This window comes from Schistocerca nitens, chromosome 8, assembly GCF_023898315.1.
Source record: "Schistocerca nitens isolate TAMUIC-IGC-003100 chromosome 8, iqSchNite1.1, whole genome shotgun sequence".
Lineage (NCBI taxonomy): Eukaryota > Metazoa > Arthropoda > Insecta > Orthoptera > Acrididae > Schistocerca > Schistocerca nitens.
This window is the reverse complement of record NC_064621.1, coordinates 311,175,662-311,201,790: the sequence shown is the minus strand read 5'-3', so window position 1 is coordinate 311,201,790 and position 26,129 is coordinate 311,175,662. Positions and strand designations below refer to the sequence as shown.

At 39.0% G+C, this 26,129-nt stretch overlaps 1 protein-coding gene across 3 annotated transcripts in view; it reads left to right on the top strand.

Annotated features, from left to right (window-relative positions):
- Nucleotides 1-26,129, top strand: part of LOC126199335 (D-threo-3-hydroxyaspartate dehydratase-like) — a 126,807-nt gene that overhangs the window by 45,930 nt on the left and 54,748 nt on the right. For all 3 annotated transcript variants that reach the window (XM_049936187.1, XM_049936186.1, XM_049936185.1), the window contains one exon: nt 2,284-2,455. In XM_049936187.1, coding sequence (XP_049792144.1) covers nt 2,284-2,455 — 172 coding nt within the window. The remainder of the gene's footprint in view (nt 1-2,283; nt 2,456-26,129) is intronic.

Here is a 26,129-nt window from a genome sequence, read left to right as displayed (position 1 = left end):
GCTACTAAAATATAGAGCAACCCGAAGCTCTCTGATCATCTGTATGCTCATCAACTTCAAGAAGGCATATGATTCAGTCGATCAACAGTCCTTCTTTAACATCTTAGAAGAACAGGGGCTTGATCGAAAGACATTAAGACTCATCAAAGAAACAATCACGGGCATGAAGTCAAAAGTGAAATTCATGGGCGAATTGTCAGAGCCCTTTGAGATAAAGACCGGTCTGCAACAAGATGATGGATTGTCACCACTGCTCTTTAACCTTGTTCTGGATAAAGTCATCAGAGAATGGGAGAAAGAATTGAAAACCCAGGACCAATGGAAACCAATTAAACTCGGATGAAAGAATGATGACATCAAGGTCAGTTGTTTAGCTATCGCAGATGACCTGGTGATACTAGCAGCCTGTGAATTGTTCCCTCCAGACAACTTGAAGCACTGATGCATAGACTGTTCAATTGCATCATGCCAATACCATGTTTGGAACCTAAAACTTGCTGTTGCTTGCAATAGCACCAAACAACTCTGCCATTATCTAAGAAACAGGCTTGTGCATGTGGGCCTGTAACCTGTAAGCAGGGGTTAATGAAACTCAATAATAAATCTATTTATACAGAGTTTATTGAAGTATATAATAACATAAAACTCAGTGGTGGGTCACGACACACACAGAGACTTAAAAAATGGAAGTTAACATAAACCAAAAAATGCAGTGTTGCCAACATAAAATTAGCATTATACCATTAACAAGAGCTGTATCTCACTAATTCTCCTCACTTTTAAAATTGAAGACCAGTGATGAAAGTTTCATCCACTATTAAAATTTTGATGACCACCTCTGGGTGGAATGCTACCATACTACTGTGGTTAGAAACTTTGATAGGCAGATCACTAGAAGCGATCACAATGAACAGTAATATAATTTTTGATAGAGCAGCCTTGATAACATTATGGAAAGGATAGATTGCTACTCACCATATAGTAGAGATGTTGAGTCACAGATAGGTCAACAAAAAGACTGTCAAACAAGTAAACTTTCAGTCAAAAATGCCTTGGCCAAAATCTTTTTGTTGTTCCTATCTGCAACTCAACATCTGTGCTGTATGGTGAGAAGCAATCTATCCTTTTCATAATATTGTCATTATTCCATTCTGGATTTTCCATTGTTTGATGGAACAGTCTTGCTTGCATAAAAACACTTATATTTAGAAGAGATGACTGGTTTCGACCTGATGTGCATCATCTTTGGACCAGATTCTGTAATTTAGGGTACAACAGAAGAGAGGGAAATGTGTAGTATAGTAAACATTAAGTTAACAATAAATTATTCAATGTAATACCCAGTGATGATATGTAGAGATGATGGCATGGAGCAGAAACTGTGGATACCATGCCCTAATATTGATTGCTGACTGTGTTGCAGTCATAGAGTTAAATAGCAGATGCCCTACTATTTGCCTGTCATCCCAAATCATCCTTGGCCAATAGGATATAATGTATGTGGTACATGTCGGAGAGCATGAATGTAAGTCTTAATACTATGCTGACTGCTATCATAATTTATACCAGAATAACAATTTACATGTTATACAGTTAAATTTTATGTAATATACATGAAAAAGTATAACTGATCAGCTAATGCTGTAGGATGCCACTGGTTACATAACACAGATGACTACATAACATATGAAATGTTATTTAGATGTAACTTAATGATGATACCCAGCATAGTATTTAACTTATGATAATACCCAGCATATTATTAAGGTTTATTTTCATATTGTCTGACGTGTAGCAAATGTGTTGTGTCCTGTTGGCTGAAGACAATGTGGGAAGGCACAGGGCATTTGCTATTTAACTCCATGACACCATCAAATGCTCAGCAATTGACTTTAGTGGATGGTTTCCACAGTTTCTGTTGCATGTCATCATCTCCTCACATCATCACTGGGTATGACATCATATAATTTATTTTTAACTTATGCTTATTACATTTTCACTGTTTTCTATTCTACTCTAAATCACAGAGTGTTGTCCAAAGGTGATCCACATCAGGTCAAATTGGTCACCACTTAAGAATAAATTGTTTTTATGCTACTAATACTGTTCTATATAATATTTTATTAAGCTTGCTAGAAATTTGTTCCAGTAATTCATGCATTTACATTTTACATGGATGACTACATGCCTTCCAAATACATATTTTCTTACACAATGAATATTGTTGTATATATTAAGCACTACTTCAATTGTATATTTCTTTTTACCTTTTATCTTAAACAGTTGGTGTACGGACTCTTGCCAAAAGTTGTGTTGGGAAGCGGCTGTCAGATGTTCCCACACCGGCATTCCTTGTGGATAAGCAAATAGTTCTAAACAACTGTCAGAACATGCTAAAAAAATGTGCGGAACTCGGTATTAAGCTCCGACCTCATGTGAAAACTCATAAAACGGAGTAAGTGCATTACTTTTGTATTCTTCAAAAGCTTGCTTGCAAGGGTCTCTTCTTCTTACGCACTGTAATTGATTTTCTGTCTGCCAAGGAAGGTGAAAAAAATAATAATTTCAAGTAAGTATGTTTGAATGTACTGAGAAAATAAAAACCTGCTGAGATCCAGATTGTTGCAAATAATTGTATGTCAAATTATGATTTCAGTCTCCTATTATATCTTGCTGTTCTCATCAGATCAAGACTAGCTAATAAGTTTTTTTTTTTTTTTTTTTTTTTACGTCTTCATCAGATCACGTCTGCCTTAAGCCTCGACTATCAAGAGACAATCAAGAAACGGATAGAAAACAAAAAAAAGAGTTACAATTTTAGTATTTTCTCTGCCGTCGAGCGCTTATACCGCTGCGACGGGATATTTTTTTATCTGAGGGAACGAGTGTAGCGCGGCGAAATTCAAAGTCCCGCTACACACTATTAAACGTGCACTTAGGATATTTATGTTATTGTATTATGAATTTGGGTGTTACTTCATAACATACATGGCACGCCAACCTGTTATGAAGTGGAGGTGTGTTAAGACATGTTAATGTGGAATTTTCAGTTAGTTCCCATAATCATGTGTGAGTCAGAAATTTAAACAGGTTTATCTGGCTTCCTATCACTTATATGTGCTGCACAGACCCAGTCAGTTTAGTCATAGACAGCTGCTTTTAGCAAGTTAAGAAATGCCACTCCACAAACATATCAGTCACCCACCATTAGAAACATGTTGGTTTCAACTGTGGGGCTTCTAGTGCCTTTGCTTCAAAGTATTCCATGTATAGGTTTGCCATGATAGGCGATAATGTACTACCCAATATCATGCCATTGGTTTGTTCATAATGTTTCCTGTCAAAGAGGTGATAAGTTGATGACTAAATGTTCCTAGAAACTTCTGTGAAACAATAATTAGGCTTTTGTACACTTAGTTCCAAGGAATTAGAAAGTGGAACTCTCATAAAGAGGGAGACTCCATTGAAACTGACCACAATAATACATATCCTCAAGCCGTAATGGACTGAGGCAGTGTATAAAGTCAGTGGAGTTGCAGATGTGATCTACATATACACCTAAACCTATACTCTGTGAGGTACCTGCCTGAGGGTGTGTCCTATTGTGCCAGTTATCAGGGTTTCTTCCTGTTCCATTCATGTAAGGAGTGCAGAAAGAAGGCTTGTTTCAGTGCCCCTGTGCATGTAGTAATTATTCTAATCTTACCTCAGGATCCATATGTGGGCAATACAGAGGAGGTTATAGTATGTTTCTAGAGTCATTGTTTAAGGCTGGTTCTTGAAACGTTGTGAATAGACTTTCTCAGAATAGTTTACATCTATCTTCAAGAGTCTTCCAGTTCAGTTCCTTCTGTATCTCTGTGACACTCTTCCACGAATTAAACAAACCTGTGACCATTCTTGCTGCCCTTCTCTGTGTATGTTCAATATACCCTGTTAGTCCTATCTGGTATGGGTCTCACACACTTGAGCAATATTCTAGAACCAGTCATTTGAGTGATTTGTAAGCAATCTAGTTTGTAGAGTGATTACACTTCCCCAGTATTCTACCAATAAACAGAAGTCTGCCACCTGCTTCACCCACGACTGAACCTCTGTGATCACTCCATTTAATATCCCTACGAAGTGTTACACCGAGGTATTTGTATGAGTTGGCTGAATCTGCTCATGACTTATAGATATTAAAGTAGTCATACAATACTATGTTTTTTGTTTTGTGAAGTGCACAATTCTACATTTCTGAACATATAGAGGAAGCTGCCAGTCTCTGCACCACATTGAAATCTTATCAAGATCTTACTGAATATTTATGCAGTTTCTTTGATAGAAGAATTCATTATAGAAGACTGCATCATGTTCATAAAGCCTGATTTTACTATTAATATTGTCTGCAACATCATTAATACGCAATATAAACAGCAAGGATCCAACACACTTCCTTGGGGAACACCCGAAGTTACTTCTGCATCTAACAGTGACTCTCCATCCAAGATAATATGCTGTGTCCCCCCCTACCAAAAAGTCCTCAATCCAGTCACAAATTTTGCTTGATACCCCATATGATCATACTTTTCACAATAAGCATAGGTGTGGTACTCAGTCAAATCCTTTTTGGAAATCAAGAAATACTAATTTTACATCTACCTGGTTGCCTTGTTCTGAAGCTTTCAGTATATCATATGAAAAAAGCGTGAGTTGTGTTTCACATGACTGATGTTTTCAAAATCCATGCTGGTTGGCATTGAGAAAGTAATTTTAATGATTGAGGAGGTGATATTCGCAGTTCAAAAATTCACTGAGAATTCATTTCAGGTACTTTGACAACCGGTATGTAATTGTGCCAATATTACTGACTATAGATCTGAGATGAATTCCTTCCTCGTGTAGCTTAGGAAAGCCATATAGTCATGGAGGCACTGCTGTTCACATTCTAAGCCTTACCAATGTTTCTGGTAAGCCTGATTCATTGAGAAGAGCCATCATCTTTCTTGCAGTTTTATTCTTCTCAAATAAGTTGTAATTACATTATTACTCTCACATGAGCCACCAGAGACCGTAGGTCCCTCATGGCAAAATACTCAGAAAGTATCCTTGAACAAATTGTGAAAGTTTGTCAGTGAAGTTCTTGTTCACCCATATCCTTGAAAGTGCATTTGGTGAGGAAGACAGTCAACAACTTTCTTCAGGGATGCTACATTCAGTTGAAGCCACTCATTCATGATTAGCTAATCCAAAAAAGAAAAAAAGTAAATCTGTCATCAACTCAAAATTTGGTTTAAAGCCCTGTGCTTTACTGGGTGTGGACCTTGTAATGGAACTCATCGTCTCTCTTATCGTAGAACATGATACTCTCATTAAATTCATGATGTGATCCACTGGTGTCAGAATCATAAATCTATAAAAGTCTTGACAAATAAGGACTCTGCTGCATAATGATATTTTGCCCTTCCTTTTTAATTTCCTCATCTCAGATTTGAGTAAAATGATTCAAATCCAGCATCCATTCTTTAATATCACAATTTCATTACAGGCAGTTCACAATATTTTACGCCATAATATACCAACATCCATCACACTACTCCTCAATTCAATGATACATACAATTTGTTAGATACAAATCAACAACTGCAAAGAAAAAATAGCTCACAGCTCAGAGATGTACCACTTCTTTCACTTCTGGCAATGTCTGTTAATCTTAAAAATGTAGAGGTGCACCATGCTTTGGAGTACATGTTAAACTGCAGGTCCCTCTACAAATGGCTAAGTCAATTCAGAGGTCAGAGTAAGGCGATGGCATAATGCCTCCAATAGATTAAATGAAGTTATAGTGAAATCTAGACCTTTCGCTGCTTACAGGCATTGATAAATATCAATAGGGATAGTTAAAAAATGTGTGCCCCAACCGGCACTCAAAACTGGGACCTCCTGCTTTCAGTGCAGACACTCTATGCGACTGAGCCACCGAGGATGCAGATGATAGTGGGACTGCAGGGACTTATCTCTGGCATGCTCCCCATGAGACCCACACTTCCCAACTTTCTGTCCACACACTACATTTATATGTCAAACCCCACAAAGCCCACCTCCGTTTCTAAGAAAATGAACGAATGTACTGGTGAACTTTTTTTTAGGTACAATAATGCTAAGTGTGTGCAACCATTTATGGGAGAAGAAAGTTCAAAATAACAATTAAAATACTAAAAAAATTGTGCTCATCTGGTTCTCATTGGTTTGGCTCAAAGTATTAATTGTCGACAAAAATCAATGATAGCCAGATGAGTACATTTTTTTAGTTTTTTAATTGTTATTTTGAACTTTCTTCTCCGCTAAAATGGTAGTGTAATTGTACCTAAAAAGTGCACCAGAACAATTGTTCATTTTTTTAGGAACAGACATGGGATTTGTGGGGTTTGGCATAAACTATTGGAGGTGTTATGCCCTCACCTTCCTCTGATCTTTGAAATGACTTACTTAGTCAATTGTAGTGGGACCTCCAGCTTAAAATGTGCTCCAAAGCATGGTGCAATTCTGCAGTTTTAAGATTAACAGACATTGAAAGAAGTGGTAAGTACCAGATAATAATCCTAGAACTTATGAGGGATATGGATGCATCCTTATGTTTACAGTAAACTGATAATGGGTACACAGTTGTATGACCAAAGACAAAAGTAATTCTTCCAGTATACTGAGAGTTAAATCATTGTACAATTATGTGATGTTACCTAATTGACAACTTAGCTTGCTACTGGACCAGAACTGTACAATACATTACAAGTTGGCCACCAGAACTACTTATTGGCAGGAATATTAAAAGCTGTTAAAAAAGACAATCCCTTAATTATAAGATACTACACGTAAAGCCTTACATGCTCAGTCAAATGAATACCTTATGTTGAAAAAAAAAAAAAAAAAAAAAAAAAAAAAAAAAAAAAAAAAAAAAAAAGTTTTTCTCACAGTCATGACAGATGTAACCAAGATAACAAACTGAATTAACTACTCTATAATAAGCAAATAGAGACCAAAGGTTTCTCAGCATAGTATCCTGATTAACATCCAAGGCTTTGTCAATATCCCCATCTCTCTTCCACACATACGAGCAGAAAGCTACTTGGTGTCTATCCACTGTAAAGGAATAGAATTATTTATAATCCTTCATCACACCAGAAGAAATAGAATTAGAGGGTCCAGGTAGAACAAGTACCATATACAGGTGTTAATGAGTTACCAAACTGCCCACATGTTGATTGCATTTCATCTATTGTTCCATCTGCCCCAATAAATGAATGGTCAGCGTGACGAACTGCTGTCATAAGGGCCCAAGTTCGATTCCCGGCTGGGTCAGGGATTTTCTCCGCTCAGGGACTGGGTGTTGTCTTCATCATCATTTCATCCCCATCCGGTGCGCAGGTTGCCCAATGTGGCGTCGAATGTAATAAGACCTGCACCAAGGTGGCCGGACCTGCCCTGTAAGGGGCCTCCCGGCCAATGATGCCAAAAGCTCATTTCCATTTCCCATCTATTGTTCCAAATATTCCCAGAAATTTTCTGTCGGATTAAGATTGGGTGATTTAGCAGGCCAGTCAAGGTGTGATAGTGTGCATGAGTGCTCGTCAAACCAGGAATATATATGTGCAGCCCTGTGAAGATGGCTGTTGTCATTCTAGAAGATGGGTGTGTCCACAGTATATTCATCATGAAGGATGTTGAAATAAAAATCCTGCTTCATGTCCGTAGTAACCTGAATGACTGGGCCCAAGTCATGGTATGAAAAATACTCCCAAAACATCGCAGAACAACCTCTGTACTGAACTACTCACATAGCTGGTTAAAAGTCTCATTGGGCTGTGACTTCGTAGGCTTTCACAGTGTAATAAGTCTCGAAAAACTCTCTGGGTTTGCTGTCGGATCCCAAAATTAACTTTATTCAATATTTTGGGAAACCAACTGTCCTCCATCTTCAGGAGAATGCTGCTGCTGCTGAGTCCTGCTGAAAACTGATGCCAAGTCTGCAAACCATTGTCCTGTATAGGCCTCCATACCACACATGGTGCATGTGTGCCCTCCAAAACTGGGTGGATGGCACCACCCTCAGTAGAACACCGGGTGCAAAGGCATGTCACACTCAAAGACTATTTTCAAACACTCAGACTGGCTGCACCAAAGAACATACTATTTGATGTGGGACAGTACAGGGTTGCATGTCCTGCTGAGAGGAAACACAGTGTCTCTATTAATCAGTCTGCCAATGTAATTTCAATTGTCTCCTTATAAATACTATTCCAAAAATTGGAATTTTACAACTATCACAGTCTCCTTGAATTTCATCCCATGTCCCTCATTTAAGCAATATTCTGCTTGCGCTGGTTTTTCTGGCTGTTGTAGCCTCGTATGGCAGTGATGTTCCATGCACCTGTCCTGAACTGTGTGAATTGAACAGCTGATGAAAGCCTTCCCACATTGACATGGATTTTTATATGCCTGGCTTCCTAAGCCCCAAATCATCTTTCATGGAGCTGAGTAATGCCCTAATCTTGGAAGGTGGATGGAAAACACTGTTAATATTAAAACTCTTCCACTCTTAAATGATATGCCCCCAGCATGAGGAATTAAGGCCATAGACCTATCTCCTCTTCATGGAGATCCAGGGATGATCCACACTCCATAGTCTGATGAATCTGCTTCTCAAAGTATCCATCCACTTTCCCTAAAGACAGCCATCAAATGTGCAGGGTCTTGGGTTAACTGTTGGCATTGGAAATGGCATATGCTCTGCTTACAAGAGTTGTAAGGACACCACTGCATTGGTATGGTGTATGGCATGCAGATACCAATGTCCGAGAGTACCATCTGGGTTTTTGTAAACCATGATGTCCTGGAATGGAAGCATCCCATCACTTTCACTGTCCATAGTAAATCTTATGCTGGGATGAAGACAGTTGAAGTGGTCCAAAAAGTTGTTGAGAGCATACATACATATGGCCAGACAAAAAGGTATAATCTATGTACCTCCAGAAACATGTTAGTTGCAAGGCCAAAGTCCTCAGTGCCATGTCCTTGAAGTCATCAGTTTTCTGCAGGACTCAGTAGCAGCAGCAGCAGCAGCATTTTGCTGAAGATGATGGACAGTTGGATTGCTGAAGTATTGAATCAAGTTTATTTTAGAATCCAGCAGCAAACCCAGATATTTTCAAGTTCCATTGGGCTGTTTGTGCACTTGATGCTTTTTCTAATTTGAAAAAGAGCCAAAATTGTGAGTCCTCAGACCAGAATACTTGCTTTTGGTCACCGACTGTCCAATTTCTGTAACATTAAGCTCATTGAAGATATACAGTTTTATGAAAGGCTATTAGGAATGGCCTTTTGTGAGGTACCTACCTCTAGATGTTCACCACAGGATGTTCCCTTTGCAAGTTTTGATCAACAACTGGTTGAGATGGATCTGCATTCACTAAAGCAGCATTTCATGTCAGGTTGAAACTGACCGTTATTGACATGGCATGATGATGCTCATCTCTGATCCCTATGGTTTATGATCTTCTTACAATAATTGTTAGCCGGCTGCTGGTGGCCGAGCGGTTCTGGCGCTATAGTCTGGAACCGCGTGACCGCTACGGTCGCAGGTTCGAATCCTGCCTCGGGCATGGATGTGTGTGTTGTCCTTAGGTTAGTTAGGTTTAAGTAGTTCTAAGTTCTAGGGGACTTATGACCCCAGCAGTTGAGTCCCATAGTACTCAGAGCCATTTGAGAGCCAATAATTGTTATGATGTTACTTTACATGGCAACAAGTGGTACACCATTCCTTATGGATATGTTGGACAGTCTGCATTGATACACCAACAAATGATGCAATTTCATTCATAGTGTGGTTATACACTTGTTCAAACACAATAGCTTCCTTTTGTCATTCTGTCACAACTCTCAGGCAACACATCTTACTGTGCTGATTGCCTACAACTGACTAGTGCACACACACCACTTCAGTGACATGAATTTCTTAAGTAGCGGAACGACACATGACCATTTGGTATTAGCTCTGGACTGTGACTGTAATTGATGCAGTGAAATGAAAACTGTATTAAAAATATCACTACACATTGTATTAATTAGTCTTTTGTTTCTGTTTACAATTGCAAAACTTGACAGTGTGTGGTGGTTGTGAGATCATACCACAATAATGGAACTGCCCAGATTCTGCCCCCCCCCCCCAACCCCCCACCAAGACCCAGTGTAAAATTTTAATTGGCTCAAATGGCTCTGAGCACTATGGGACTCAACTGCTGAGGTCATTAGTCCCCTAGAACTTAGAACTAGTTAAACCTAACTAACCTAAGGACATCACAAACATCCATGCCCGAGGCAGGATTCGAACCTGCGACCGTAGCGGTCTTGCGGTTCCAGACTGCAGCGCCTTTAACCGCATGGCCACTTCGGCTGGCCGTAAAATTTTAATTACTCAGTGCAATTGCTATCTCAAAAATGACCCTAAAATGGAATCCTAAGGTGGGGAATTGCTGTGAAATCTACTTATTGACTATTTTTACTCAGTTGACCAATAATAATAATAGCAATAATAATAATAATAATAATAATTACATATATAGAATACAAAGACACAAATACAGACATTAGACCATTCTTGCATAGACCACCAAATAACCCACAAGTCGAATTGAATTGAATTGAACTGAATTTTATTTGATCCTGTAAGATTACATTGTGTACAGTAAATGTACGTGTAATATAGGACATGTCAAAGTATTAAAATTCTTTAGTCGAAACAACAATAAAAACTATCAACACAATCATACACAACAAAATAAATGAAAACACAACTATGGAAGAGTTACAACTACTGGTTTATATAGGAGCACTCACTACACTAAATATACACACTAGGCAGAGATCAGAACCAACCAACACACAGAAGAAACCCACAAAACCAGCATGGCAACACAGGCTACAGATCAAAATAGAAAAACTGAGAAAAGACATCGGACAGCTAACACAATTTATAAGAAATGAAATCTCGGAAAAAAAACGAAAAAGGTTAGGTAAAATCTCACAACAAGAAGCAACAGAGCAATTAGACGAAAAGAAGCAGAAATTACAAGCATTAGCCAAACGACTCAGAAGATACAAAAAAAGTGAAAATAGAAGGAAACAAAACCAAACATTCAACACAAACCAAAAGAAATTTTACCAGACAATAGATAACACACACATTAAAATAAACAATCCACCAAACATAACAGACATGGAACACTTCTGGAGCAACATATGGTCAAATCCGGTACAACATAACAGGCATGCATGGTGGATACAAGCAGAAACAGACACATACAAGATGATACCACAAATGCCTGAAGTGATAATTTTGCAACATGAAGTCACCCAAGCAATTAATTCTACTCACAATTGGAAAACCCCTGGAAATGATAAAATAGCAAATTTCTGGTTAAAGAAGTTCACCTCAACACATTCACATCTAACTAAATTATTTAACAGTTACATTGCAGACCCATACACATTCCCTGATACACTTACACATGGAATAACTTATCTGAAACCTAAAGATCAAGCAGACACAGTGAACCCAGCTAAATATCGCCCCATAACATGCCTACCAACAATATACAAAATATTAACTTCAATCATTAAACAGAAATTAATGACACATACAACACAGAACAAAATTATAAATGAAGAACAAAAAGGCTGTTGCAAAGGAGCACGAGGATGTAAAGAGCAACTGATAATAGATGCAGAGGTGACATATCAAGCTAAAACTAAACAAAGGTCGCTACACTACGCATACATTGATTACCAAAAAGCTTTTGATAGTGTACCCCACTCATGGTTACTACAAATATTGGAAATATACAAAGTAGATCCTAAATTGATACAGTTCCTAAACATAGTAATGAAAAATTGGAAAACCACACTTAATATCCAAACAAATTCAAATAATATCACATCACAGCCAATACAGATTAAGCGTGGAATATACCAAGGAGACTCATTAAGTCCTTTCTGGTTCTGCCTTGCTCTGAACCCACTATCCAACATGCTAAATAATACAAATTATGGATACAATATTACTGGAACATACCCACACAAAATCACACATTTGCTATACATGGATGATCTAAAACTACTGGCAGCAACAAATCAACAACTCAACCAATTACTAAAGATAACAGAAGTATTCAGCAATGATATAAATATGGCTTTTGGAACAGACAAATGTAAGAAAAATAGCATAGTCAAGGGAAAACACACTAAACAAGACTGCATAGAAGCGATGGAAAAAACGGATGCCTATAAATATCTAGGATACAGACAAAAAATAGGAATAGATAATACAAATATTAAAGAAGAACTAAAAGAAAAATATAGACAAAGACTAACAAAAATACTGAAAACAGAATTGAGAGCAAGAAACAAGACCACAGCTATAAATACTTATGCCATACCAATATTGACCTACTCATTTGGAGTAGTGAAATGGAGTAACTCAGACCTAGAAGCACTCAATACACTTACACGATCACAATGCAACCAATATAGAATACATCACATACATTCAGCAACAGAAAGATTCACATTAAGCAGAAAGGAAGGAGGAAGGGGATTTATCGACATAAAAAACCTACATTATGGACTGGTAGACAATTTAAGAAAATTCTTTCTAGAACGAGCAGAAACTAGCAAAATACACAAGGCAATCACTCATATAAATACATCGGCTACACCACTGCAATTTCATAACCACTTCTACAACCCTTTAGATCACATAACATCAACGGATACGAAGAAAGTAAATTGGAAAAAGAAAACACTTCATGGCAAGCACCCGTATCATCTAACACAGCCACACATCGATCAAGACGCATCCGACACATGGCTAAGAAAAGGCAATATATACAGTGAGACAGAAGGATTCATGATTGCAATACAGGATCAAACAATAAACACCAGGTATTACAGCAAGCATATTATTAAAGATCCCAATACCACAACAGATAAATGCAGACTTTGTAAACAACAAATAGAAACAGTAGATCACATCACAAGCGGATGTACAATACTAGCAAATACAGAATACCCCAGAAGACATGACAATGTCGCAAAAATAATACATCAACAGCTTGCCTTACAACATAAACTTTTAAAACAACAAGTTCCTACATACAAGTATGCACCACAAAATGTACTGGAGAATGATGAATACAAATTATACTGGAACAGAACCATTATAACAGATAAAACAACGCCACATAACAAACCTGACATCATACTCACCAATAAAAAGAAGAAATTAACACAACTAATCGAAATATCCATACCCAATACAACAAATATACAAAAGAAAACAGGAGAAAAAATTGAAAAATACATCCAACTGGCTGAGGAAGTCAAAGACATGTGGCATCAGGATAAAGTTGACATCATACCAATTATACTACAACTACAGGAGTCATACCACACAATATCCACCAGTACATCAATGCAATACAGCTACATCCAAACATATATATACAACTACAGAAATCCGTAATTATTGATACATGTTCAATTACCCGAAAGTTCCTAAATGCAATATAACACATACCGTACAGTTAATAGGAAGTGACACTTGATCAAGGTCCACGTCACTTTCCATTCTTAACCAGACTTAACGTCTGAGAAAGTAAAGAAATAATAATAATAACAATAACAATTAATTGAAAGAAACTAGAAGTTACTTCAGATGAAATTCGAATAAAATTGAACTGATTTTTTCTTATATTAAAAGCAATGACATAGCATAAGACCCAGTGACATAACTGTTAGAAAAAGCGATTGCAATAAAGGTGTGAAGCAACTGAGAGAGCACCACCACATCGTAGCTGCTTATTCAACGATCAATATGAGTGCAACCCACCAAATGTTTTAGTTACTCCAGTGGCTGACTGAGTAATAAATGAAAATGATAGCATCACCAAAAGTAGGATTACATCACCAGTCCTGATGCATACTCTCACCAATCTGCTGTGGCAGTTAGTTGGCTGTATGTGGTTGGATGTGAAGAACCAGAATGTCACTCATCAGTACTTGGACACTGTGAAGTCCCATCCATCATCTGAACTCAGAGTCCATGATGTCTAAAACCAATGACCTTTCACCTTCCACTTCAAACTGAGAGTGTCCTTCCTCACGTGTCACTGCTCCTGACTGCTGTTTTCACTCTCTGGCCACAACCAGCATTCAGGAAAAATGTTACTGTTTTCTGCCAGTATTGTTAAAACTGCTATGTTTAATAAATTTCCTCCACAGAATGTATCCAGACACAGGCCAATCAGAGAATATCTTTCTTGCCAGTTTGCTCTAGAAATTCTCATCTGATGTCCATGAGCGATGGTTGGACCAGAGCATTGTTTATACACTTCTGAATTTCAAGAAGTCTGACGAACGTGATGAGAAACCCACAAAGCTTCTCTCACCATGTAGGCCCAGACCTTCCAAGACTAGTGATTTCTCACCATAAATTATTAAGTGGCAGACAGTACCTGAGACTACTGCCACCAGCCTTCTACAGATCCGAACCATACCGAATACCGTGAACCTCATCTTAGCTTGATTGAGGAGAGTTCAGTGAGCCCTCTCAGGTGGCTCCTTGACATGTGTAAGCTGGAACAAAATATTTGAATGTCCTGTGGTCTACCCATTGCTTTCAGAGTTCTGTGTGAATGTCTTATACATTCTTAGAATAAAACCACAAACCTCGTGTGACAACCACTGCAGTTTTATACAATACATTCCCCAGCTTTAAATAATGTAATGAGGCTTTTAAAATGATGAAAGTGAAGTGTCCTGCCTATCACCAGTTGTGACAAGAGGCAGAAGAATTTAGTGTATGAATGGAAGAGGGCAAGTCAGATGGCTTGTAACCTTTCACAGTTTCAACTGCAATATGAGTGTAAAAAAATACAGTTGCATTTATTGTAGTTTGTTTTATGGTGTGAATTTTAACTAGATCACTGGTGAACCTGCAACATGATCATGAGTATGCAAAAACTACAAACATTATTCCAGTTTTACTGCGTCAGTTTACAGATGTGATTTCGAGGCGAACCCACCATGGGCATGGATATATTGTGGTGTGTGTCTGTGAAATAGGATGTCCATTTCATTTTTATTAAGAAAGGGCACATATTAAAAAGTTCAGAAAAAATCTTGAACAATTAAGGAAAAAAGGAGACACAAATTGTGTTGGCAAAATTTGATGAATGTAGAAGTTTACTTTTGCATCTTGCACTCTGGTATTCCCAAATGCCTTTTCGCTGTTATCCTGCTACTCCCTCGTTAAATTGTGTTTTGACAGTGACAAAGGCCTTCAGTGTTTCAACTTTCATTCTGTTATTTTCATCTGACCACAAAGAGTTCACTAAGGAAAAGACATGTTACACAGCAGCATTTGAATTTGGAATTGCCAGACAAAACTCCACCAAATGAATCAAGTTTTTCATGTTAATGTTTTTAATGTTGAAATAGGCAAATATTTTACACCTTTCCACTAACACATTCATAGTCTGTCTCCTCCATTACTTTTGATGTGAAGAGCATCATGCGTGTATAGTTTGCGTTCGGTTCATGTTTTCTGTGTTTCTGTACTTCCGTACAATTAATTTTCCATATTGTGTAGTAAAGTCATTAAGTGGTGTTTCTGTTTCTATTAGAGTGTTTATACATGATTCATTGATAGCACCTGTTCAAATTTGTCGTTAGAAAATATCGAGCCTCTTCAGTTCCTTACTCATTTTGTAATCTTTGCCACTATAACCTACGCCAGTAATTAACTTTGCATTGTTTTCATTCGCCTGCTGCTACATTTGCCTGACGTCCAGAAGTACTCTGCTTATCTCGCCAGAAGCTAAGTTACTTTCTACTAATTATTAATTGGTGTAGCAGATTTGTTTGTAGTGTAATTTATATTGTTTCATCTGCCATCATGTGTGACAAATGTGGATGTTGTTGTAGATTAGTGAGTAAGGGAGTGAAATGTCAGGATTATGGGTTGGTGTTTCACTGGGGTGATTGTAGCGGGGAAGCTGTTATAGTGCAAGATGAGGTTTGCCAATGGAGTTGTAGATTATGTAACCATGACAAGAAAATCCTGGAACAGGGAAAAAAGATTTGTGCCCTTCAGGCTGAACTAGAAATGGTGTACCTCGAATTAGACAGGTTGAAGGGGAAAAGAGACAATGGGAGCTGGGAACAGGTAACAAGTCATAGTCAGAAGGAGAAAACCCCAGAAATCACTTTTCAGATTCCAGTGAGCAATCAGTTTGATTTGTTAACTGAAGTAGAAGAGCCTCAAACAGTTTCTGAGCGAAGTAGGGTGCAGCTGACTCGTAGTAACAATTGTAAGTGTGCTCCCTGCTGCCGTTGGATAAGCAGCTGCCAGCAGCAAGTCATATACTCCTAGCTCACTTATTTGTTACATAGTTTAATTCTTAATTTCTTTGCATGTTTTTGGATACTTGTATTGTTTAATTCATAAATTTTGGGCGTATTATAGTATTTGAGAGTTGTAGCATTGCGCTTTAGTACCTGAATAGTGTAAAATCATGTAGTCTCCTTCCGCTGCTGAGCAGTGTGTCAGCAGTGCGCAAGTAGCAGCATTACTGCATTTACTAGGCAATCTTGTATTTTAATAACCATTTAAATTTTGTGTCGAATTGTTTGTGCTCTCTGTAGATTAGTTCAGACGTTCTTTGCACAACAGTTTTTAGAAGGGATAGGGACTGCAACTGCTGTGTTCGGTTGCAGGCTGAGTTGGCATCCCTTCGCTCCCAGCTTCAGGCAGTGTTGGCTTCGGTCACACAGCTTGAGGCTGTTGCCAATGGGCATCACTGTGGGGATCCGGATGGGGGTTTGTCGGGGATGGCCAGCTCGTCCCACGCATCCCCCGGTTGGACTACGGCTGTGGCTGCCCAGGATACTGCCCACATTGAGGCTGACCCTTCACCCGTGGTAGAGTGGGAGGTCGTCTGAAGGTGTGGCAGGGGGCAAAAGACATTCCGGAGGGCTGGACGGAAGTCCTATCCAGTTTGTCAGACAAACCGGTTTTAGGCTCTGTCTCCGGCTGATACTGATCTTCGGCCGGACATGGCTGCTTGTCCTGTTCCACAGGTTGCTTCTCAGTCTGCAAGATCCAGGCAGTCGCAAAGGGTGGGCTTACTGGTAGTTGGGAGCTCCAACGTCGGGCGCGTAATGGGGCCCCTTAGGGATATGGCAGCAAGAGAGGGGAAGAAAACCAATGTGCACTCCGTGTGCATACTGGGGGGGGGGAGTCATTCCAGATGTGGAAAGGGTCCTTCCGGATGCCATGAAGGGTACAGGGTGCACCCATCTGCAGGTGGTCGCTCATGTCGGCACCAATGATGTGTGTCGCTATGGATCGGAGGAAATCCTCTCTGGCTTCCGGTGGCTATCTGATTTGGTGAAGACTGCCAGTCTCGCTAGTAGGATGAAAGCAGAGCTCACCATCTGCAGCATCATTGACAGGACTGACTGCAGACCTTTGGTACAGAGCCGAGTGGAGCGTCTGAATCAGAGGTTGAGACAGTTCTGCGACCGTGTGGACTGCAGATTCCTCAACTTGCGCCATACGGTGGTGGGGTTTTGGGTTCCGCTGGATAGGTCAGGAGTCCACTACATGCAGCAGGCGGCTACATGGGTAACAGGGGTTGTGTGGCGTGGACTGGGCGGTTTTTTAGGTTAGATGGCCTCGGGCAAGTACAGAAAGGGCAACAGCCTCAAAGGGGGAGGGGCAAAGTCAGGACATGCGGGGACCAAGCAGCAATCGGTATTGTAATTCTAAACTGTCGAAGCTGCATTGGTAAAGTACCGGAACTTCAAGCACTGATAGAAAGCACCGAAGCTGAAATCGTTATAGGTACAGAAAGCTGGCTGAAGCCAGAGATAAATTCTGCCGAAATTTTTACAAAGGTACAGACGGTGTTTAGAAAGAATAGATTGCATGCGACTGGTGGTGGCATGTTTGTCGCTGTTAGTAGTAGTTTATCCTGTAATGAAGTAGAAGTGGATAGTTCCTGTGAATTATTATGGGTGGAGGTTACACTCAACAACCGAGCTAGGTTAATAATTGGCTCCTTTTACCGACCTCCCGACTCAGCAGCATTAGTGGCAGAACAACTGAGAGAAAATCTAGAATATATTTCACATAAATTTTCTCAGCACGTTAGTCTTAGGTGGAGATTTCAATTTACCAGATATAGACTGGGACACTCAGATGTTCAGGACAGGTGGTAGGGACAGAGCATCGAGTGACATTATACTGAGTGCACCATCCAAAAATTACCTCAAGCAATTAAACAGAGAACCGACTCGTGGAGATAACATCTTGGACCTACTGATAACAAACAGACCTGAACTTTTCGACTCTATAAGTGCAGAACAGGGAATCAGTGATCATAAGGTCATTGCAGCATCCCTGAATATGGAAGTAAATAGGAATATAAAAAAAGGGAGGAAGGTTTATCTGTTTAGCAAGAGTAATAGAAGGCAGATTTCAGACTACCTAACAGATCAAAGCGAAAATTTCTGTTCTGACACTGACCATGTTGAGTGTTTATGGAAAAAGTTCAAGGCAATCGTAAAATGCGTTTTAGACAGGTACGTGCCGAGTAAAACTGTGAGGGACGGGAAAAGCCCACCGTGGTTCAACAACAAAGTTAGGAAACTACTGTGAAACCAAAGAGAGCTTCACTGCAAGTTTAAATGCAGTCAAAACCTCTCAGACAAACAGGAGCTAAACGATGTCAAAGTTAGCATAAGGAGGGCTATGCGTGAAGCGTTCAGTGAATTTGAAAGTAAAATTCTATGTACCGACTTGACAGAAAATCCTAGGAAGTTCTGGTCTTACGTTAAATCAGTAAGTGGCTCGAAACAGCATATCCAGACACTCCGGGATGATGATGGCATTGAAACAGAGGATGACACACATAAAGCTGAAATACTTAACACCTTTTTCCAAAGCTGTTTCACAGAGGAAGACTGCACTGCAGTTCCTTCTCTAAATCCTCGCACAAACGAAAAAAATGGCTGACATCAAAATAAGTGTCCAAGGAATAGAAAAGCAACTGGAATCACTCAGCAGAGGAAAGTCCACTGGACCTGACGGGATACCAATTCGATTCTACACAGAGTACGCGAAAGAACTTGCCCCCCTTCTAACGGAAGGTTCCAAATGATTGGAAAAGAGCACAGGTAGTCCCAGTCTTCAAGAAGGGTCGTCGAGCAGATGCGCAAAACTATAGACCTATATCTCTGACGTCGATCGTTGCAGAATTTCAGAACATGTTTTTTGCTCGCGTATCATGTCGTTTCTGGAAACCCAGAATCTACTCTGTAGGAATCAACATGGATTCCGGAAACAGGGATCGTGTGAGATCCAACTCGCTTTATTTGTTCATGAGACCCAGAAAATATTAGATACAGGCTCCCAGGTAGATTCTATTTTCCTTGACTTCCGGAATGCATTCGATATAGTTCCGCACTGTCACCTGATAAACAAAGTAAGAGCCTACAGAATATCAGACCAGCTGTGTGGCTGGATTGAAGAGTTTTTAGCAAACAGAACACAGCATGTTGTTCTCAATGGAGAGACGTCTACAGATGTTAAAGTAACCTCTGGCGTGCCACATGGGAGTGTTATGGGACCATTGCTTTTCACAATATATATAAATGACCTAGTAGATAGTGTCAGAAGTTCCGTGCGGCTTTTCGTGGATGATGCTGTAGTATACAGAGAAGTTGCAGCATTAGAAAATTGTAGTGAAATGCAGGAAGATCTGCAGTGGATAGGCACTTGGTGCAGGGAGTGGCAACTGACCCTTAACATAGACAAATGTAATGTATTGCGAATACATAGAAAGAAGGATCCTTTATTGTATGATTATATGATAGCGGAACAAACACTGGTAGCAGTTACTTCTGTAAAATATCTGGGAGTATGCGTGCGGAACGATTTGGAGTGGAATGATCATATAAAATTAATTGTTGGTAAGGCGGGTACCAGGTTGAGATTTATTGGGAGAGTCCTTAGCAAATGTAGTCCATCAACAAAGGAGGTGGCTTACAAAACACTTGTTCGACCTATACTTGAGTATTGCTCATCAGTGTGGGATCCATACCAGATTGGGTTGACAGAGGAGATAGAGAATATCCAAAGAAGAGCGGCGCGTTTCGTCACAGGGTTATTTGGTAAGCGTGATAGCGTTAAGGAGATGTTTAGCAAACTCCAGTGGCAGACTCTGCAAGAGAGGCGCTCTGCAGCGCGGTGTAGCTTGCTGTCCAGGTTTCGAGAGGGTGCATTTCTGGATGAGGTATCGAATATATTGCTTCCCACTACTTATACCTCTTGAGGAGATCACGAATGTAAAATTAGAGAGATTCGAGCGCGCACGGAGGCTTTCCGGCAATCGTTCTTCCCGCGAACCATACGTGACTGGAACAGGAAAGGGAGGTAATGACAGTGGCACACACTGTTGGGTGGTTTGCGGAGTATAAATGTAGATGTAGATGTAGATGTAGATGTAGATGTAGATGTAATGCTAGGTCGGGAGTAAAGTCAAGCAGAAAGAAAAAATTCCTGCTGTTAGGTAGCAGTCACGGGAGAGGTGTAAGCCAGTTGCTACAGGACAGGCTAGGAGTCAAGTACCAGGTCACAAGCATTGTGAAACCTAGTGCTAAGCTTAGCCAGTGTACAGAAAACCTAGGGGTCTTGTCCAAAGATTTTGATAGTGAGGACCATGTTCTTATAGTAGGAGGAGCAGGAAACAGCCTGGCTAGCAATTTGGACTATAGTATTAAGTGTGACCTGGGTGTAATAGGAGCAGCAACAACTCACACTTGTGTGGGGTTTGTGGATGTTTTGGAGTGCCATGACCAGCCCTGGGTTAATACAGCTGTCAACCGTGTTAACAGAGAGCTGTGGGGGCGGGTTTACTGTTGGCAGAAACGAAATCTCATATCTGTGCTGTGCCTGTTGATGCAGTTGGGAGGTGTGGCTACACTAGTCATGGCCTGCACCTGAATAGGAGGGAGAAAGATAGATTAGTTGATGTTCTTGTAGAAAATGTAAGGGGGGCCACATGCACACAAGACAAAATACCTATGATTACTGGGGTCAGAGGGACACATTTTTTAGGTTAGAGTCAGGTTACAGACAGAGAGTATTGAAAGAGATTAAAACAGAACAGTGCCATAATGACTGTGGCAGTATCCAAAGAAATAAAATTTGTGTGTTTCATCAGAACATTAGAGGATTGAATAATAAGATAGATGAGCTTCTTGTATGCCTAGAAAATGGGGTAAATTCTGAAGGTATAGATGTTTTGTGTCTCTCTGAACATCATGTAACCACAGGGATGGAGAAGTTCAATTTAAGGAATTACAGATTAGCATCTTATTGATGTAGAGTCAACGTGGAAAAAGGAGGAGCTGCTACTTATGTAAAAACTGGAGACACAGTCAAAAATATTGAAACAAATTGTTTTTGTGTTGATCAGATCCTTGAAGCATGTGCTTGTGAGTTGCTACTGCAATATACTTCTATAGTAATTGTACAAATCTACAGAACCCCCCCCCCCCCCCCCCCCCCAGGTAGCTTTCAGCTGTTCATGAAAAATCTAGAGGCATTATTGAGCTACCTGTCAGACAAAAAGAAGCAGTTAGTGGTTTTTTGGTGATTTTAACGTAGATTTCTTAAAAGATATGGTTAGGAAAAATGAGCTAGAATCTTTGTTTGGTTGTTTCAATCTAGTATCTGTTCTAAATTTTCCAACTTGTGTGCAGCAGGATAGTAGGTCACTTATCGATAACATTTTCATAGACATTGCTCAGGCAGAAACAATTAATGTGTATCCAGTTGTTAATTGGCCATCTGATCATGATGCACAGTTAATGGAAATAACACATATAGAACCTTACAGGCTTCAGGCAGGTTCATACGAGGCAGGGAGGCTTATTGATGTGAACAGGGTACAGAGTTTTAAAGAGGAGCCTAGAAGAGGTAGAATGGGATGAATTATACACAGAAAATGATGCTGATGTCAAATTCAATTTATTCCACCATAAATTTGTCTCAGTATTTGAGAGTTGCTTTCCTGAAACGTTATCCAAAAAAGCCATTACAAATTCAAGTAAGCCATGGATTACTAAGGGAATTAAGGTATTGTGTAAGATGAAGATGGAAATATATGGATAGGCCAGAATAAGTCAGGATCCGACGTTTCTTGCTTACTACAAAAGATACTGTAATATTTTAAGGAAAGTCATTAAGAAGTCAAGAAGCTTATGTGTTCAGACAGAAATTAATAGTGTGGATAATAAGAGTAAAACTATATAGAATATTATCAAACTGGAGACGGGGCAGCCTGACAGTGCACAGCATACCGTAGCAATAAAGCTGAATAGTGATGTTGCGAGTATTTTTATGAATCACTTGCTAAATGTAGCAGCAAAATAGGGTTAAAGGGTACAGTTGAAGAAGCAAAAAAGTACGTTAAAAATTTCATGCCCCAGGACTTTAGGCCTTTAGAAATAGCACCAACATCCCCCACTGAAATTAAGGGAATTATAAATATACTGAAAAACAAGAGCTCATGTGGTGTTGATGGAGTCTCTAACAGAATTTTGAAGTGTTATTCTAATTTAATAAGTGGAGTCCTTAGTGATATATGTAATGCTTTGCTAGCACAGGAAATTTTTCCAGACAGATTGAAATACACATTGTCAAACCTCTTCATAAGAAAGGGGGCAAGAGGGACTTAAATAATTATAGACCAATCTCTTTGCTGACTTCATTTACTACAATATTTGAAAAAGTTATGTATTCAAGAGTAGTCTCACATTTAAGTGAAAATAATTTACTCAGCATGTCCAGGTCTGATTCTGGAAGACTCAACTGAGAATGCTATCTACACATTTACCCATCATATATTACAAGCCCTAAATAACAAATTATTGCAAGTTGGTATTCTTTGTGATCTTTCCAAGGCATTTGACTGTGTGGATCATGTCACACTCTTAGAAAAACTCAAGTCTTATGGAACCGAAGGCTATACACACAGCTGGTTTGAATCATACTTAATGAACAGAAAGCAAAACGTTGTGCTGACAAATAATGTTGGGAGGGTGGTAAATTCTAGTGAGTGGGGAGTTATCACAAAGGGAGTCCCACAGGGTTTAATTTTGGGTCCTCTGTTGTTCCTTATTCATTTGAATGACCTCTCACTTAACATTCAGCAAGCAGAACTAAAACTTTTTGCAGATGACATGAATGTTATAATAAATCTCATTCCAGAAAAAGCAGCTTGTCTTTCAAAGAATTATTAAGTGGTTTCAGAAAATGGACTCTCCATTAATTTTGAAAAAAACTCACTATTTCCAGTTCTGTACACCGAATAGAGTCATACCGACAATTGATGTAGCTTATGAACAGGGCTCAGTTAACAGGAGAGATTTCTCCAAATTTTTGGGTGTTCACATTGATGACAACTTGAACTGGAAGAAGCATGTTACTGAGCTTCTCACACAATTAAGTTTAGCTTCTTTCACTCTTCATATAACCACTAGTCTTGGTAATAAACTGATCAGCCTCCTAACATACTTTTGCATATTTCCACTCAATAATGTCTTACGGAATAGTTTTTTTGAGGTAACTATTCCATGGACAAGTTTCTGTTTCAGAACTGGTAAAAAAAACTTGTACCTCTAAATGTAGCTGTATGTGTAGAACTAAAAATTTCATTAATATTGATATTAGTACTATTCATTTGTGTGTGTATATATGTATCTTGTAATCTGACTTGTTCCACATCATATTGATAAAATAATCAAGAAAATGATCTATGGGACATGACATAACTAAACTAAACTAAACTAAACTAAACTAAACACATGACCAGTTCCTATCAGCCCAATAGAGGGATGTCATTTGATCGCTTTCTGATTTCAGTCAAATTACAAATGTATGCCATTTTATTTTCGAATTTTAGTCACTCGTAAAATACCTGCAAGGGGAGAAATAAACTTCAGATCAAGATGATTCAATGTATCAAACATTACAGAAAAAAACTGAGTACCATTCAGTTAATGAAAACTTGCTGAGCGGCATGTGGTTTTTTAAATGATTGCATCTCGTTTTGTGTGTTCACATGTGAATTTAGACTGAAAAGTTTTGTACACACCACTATAGAGCAATTCATTGAATTCATTGATGTAAAGCTGTGGTTATGCATTGCACTGTAGTATGCAGATGTAGCTTCTTGTGCTGCTAACTGCCCACCCAGTTCAGGTACTTTTTTTTAAGTTTATGCAGGAGTCACTTCATCCTTCATTCCTTAATACTTCTGTATGCCACTTCCGTGCGCACTGATTCTTCCTGACCAGTCTCTTAAGCTTCAGCCTGCTCTTCATCATTACTAAATTGTAATCAGTGTGTATAATATACCCCTGGGTACGCCTTACAATCCAATATCTGATTTTGGGATCTCTGCCTCAATGTAATCTAACTGAAATCTTCCTATATCTCCCAGCCTTTTCCAACTATAACTGCTCCTCTTGTGATTCTTGAACAGTGTGTTCACTATTACCATCTGAAATTTAGTGCAGGACTCAATTAGTCTTTCTCTGCTCTCATTCCTACTACCAAGCCCATATTCTCCTGTGACCTTTTCTTCTACTCTTTCCCCTACAGCCACATTCCAATCCCTCATGACTATCAGGTTTTCATCTTCCTTTATGTACCGAATTATCTGTTCAGTATCTTCATATACTTTCTCTATTTCTTCATCTTCTGCTTGCGATAGGCATGCAAGGATGTAACCAAAAGGAGCAGCCCAGGGGATTGAGACCCTCTTATAACCTAAAGCCATCAGCACACGGACTGTGCCTTTGAATGTGAACATTGAGTGTGCCAAGTTCAATGTACTGCCCAATGCTCGGAAACAATGTAACTTGTGCATACAGTACTTGTGCCTCAAGTTGGTATACATGATCACAGCGCACTCTAGCACCGGTTGTTGGCTGCATCTGCCTCACAAGACACACAGTTTACAAAATGGACAGGCATAAAACTCCTTCATTAGCTTTATGAAAATGCACATTTCCTCATTTGTCCATATGTTACTCATGTTGTTCTGTCTGTAGTATGCATAAATAAGAACTTCAAGATCCATAAATATGTTATGAGGCAAAAAGATAAGTACCAAGTCCAGCCAGTAAGGGCATCGGCTTACAAACACATTATTACAAATAGTGCAATACAAATTTGCAATAGTTCTACACATAAGATAAAAATGATTTCATCTTCTCACTTTTTAGTAAAACCCTAAGCTCATTCTTCTTTGAGTACTGTCCCTAGTCAATAGCAACATGTGAAATAAAAATCTTGAAACAAGAAAGAGCAAAATATCTTATTGAAAGCAGCGCAAGCTGTCTTGTAGATGTTGCCAATAGAACAAACTCACTCCTCAGAAAGAGTGCACTTACATTTCCACATCAAATATAGAATATACTTCCATTAAACAAATGAGAAAGTATCAGAATCTATTTGAAAATGTAAAGGTTAGTTAAAAATTGTATCAACTAAGACACGAACCAGCAACACAGCACCTGTTATGTTTTAATTCTACAACTCTACTCTTTACACTACACTGAACATGAACAAGCTATGACCATACTTTGCACCTTAACATCTCGTGAAAACTTGAATTGGTGATATGTTATTAACTGACATTTAACTATAACAAATTGTACCAAGAACAATGTAGTTCTGATGGATCCTCAACCTGCCATTGTTATGAAATGATCTACTTCCATAATATGCAAGTTACAATAATTCTTTGGCCACAGATACGATGTTTCCCATCATTTTACTACAACAAATCATATAATTAACAGTGAGTTTTTTTTAGAGAGCCTCAGTTTGCTGATGCTTAACAACGGCATATATACATATGGACTTCAACTGAGAGCCAAATACAGCATCACATGACCCTGTACTGAAGAGAGAACATTCTTTCATCTAATGGTGTATGTTCAAATGCACGTTCAGA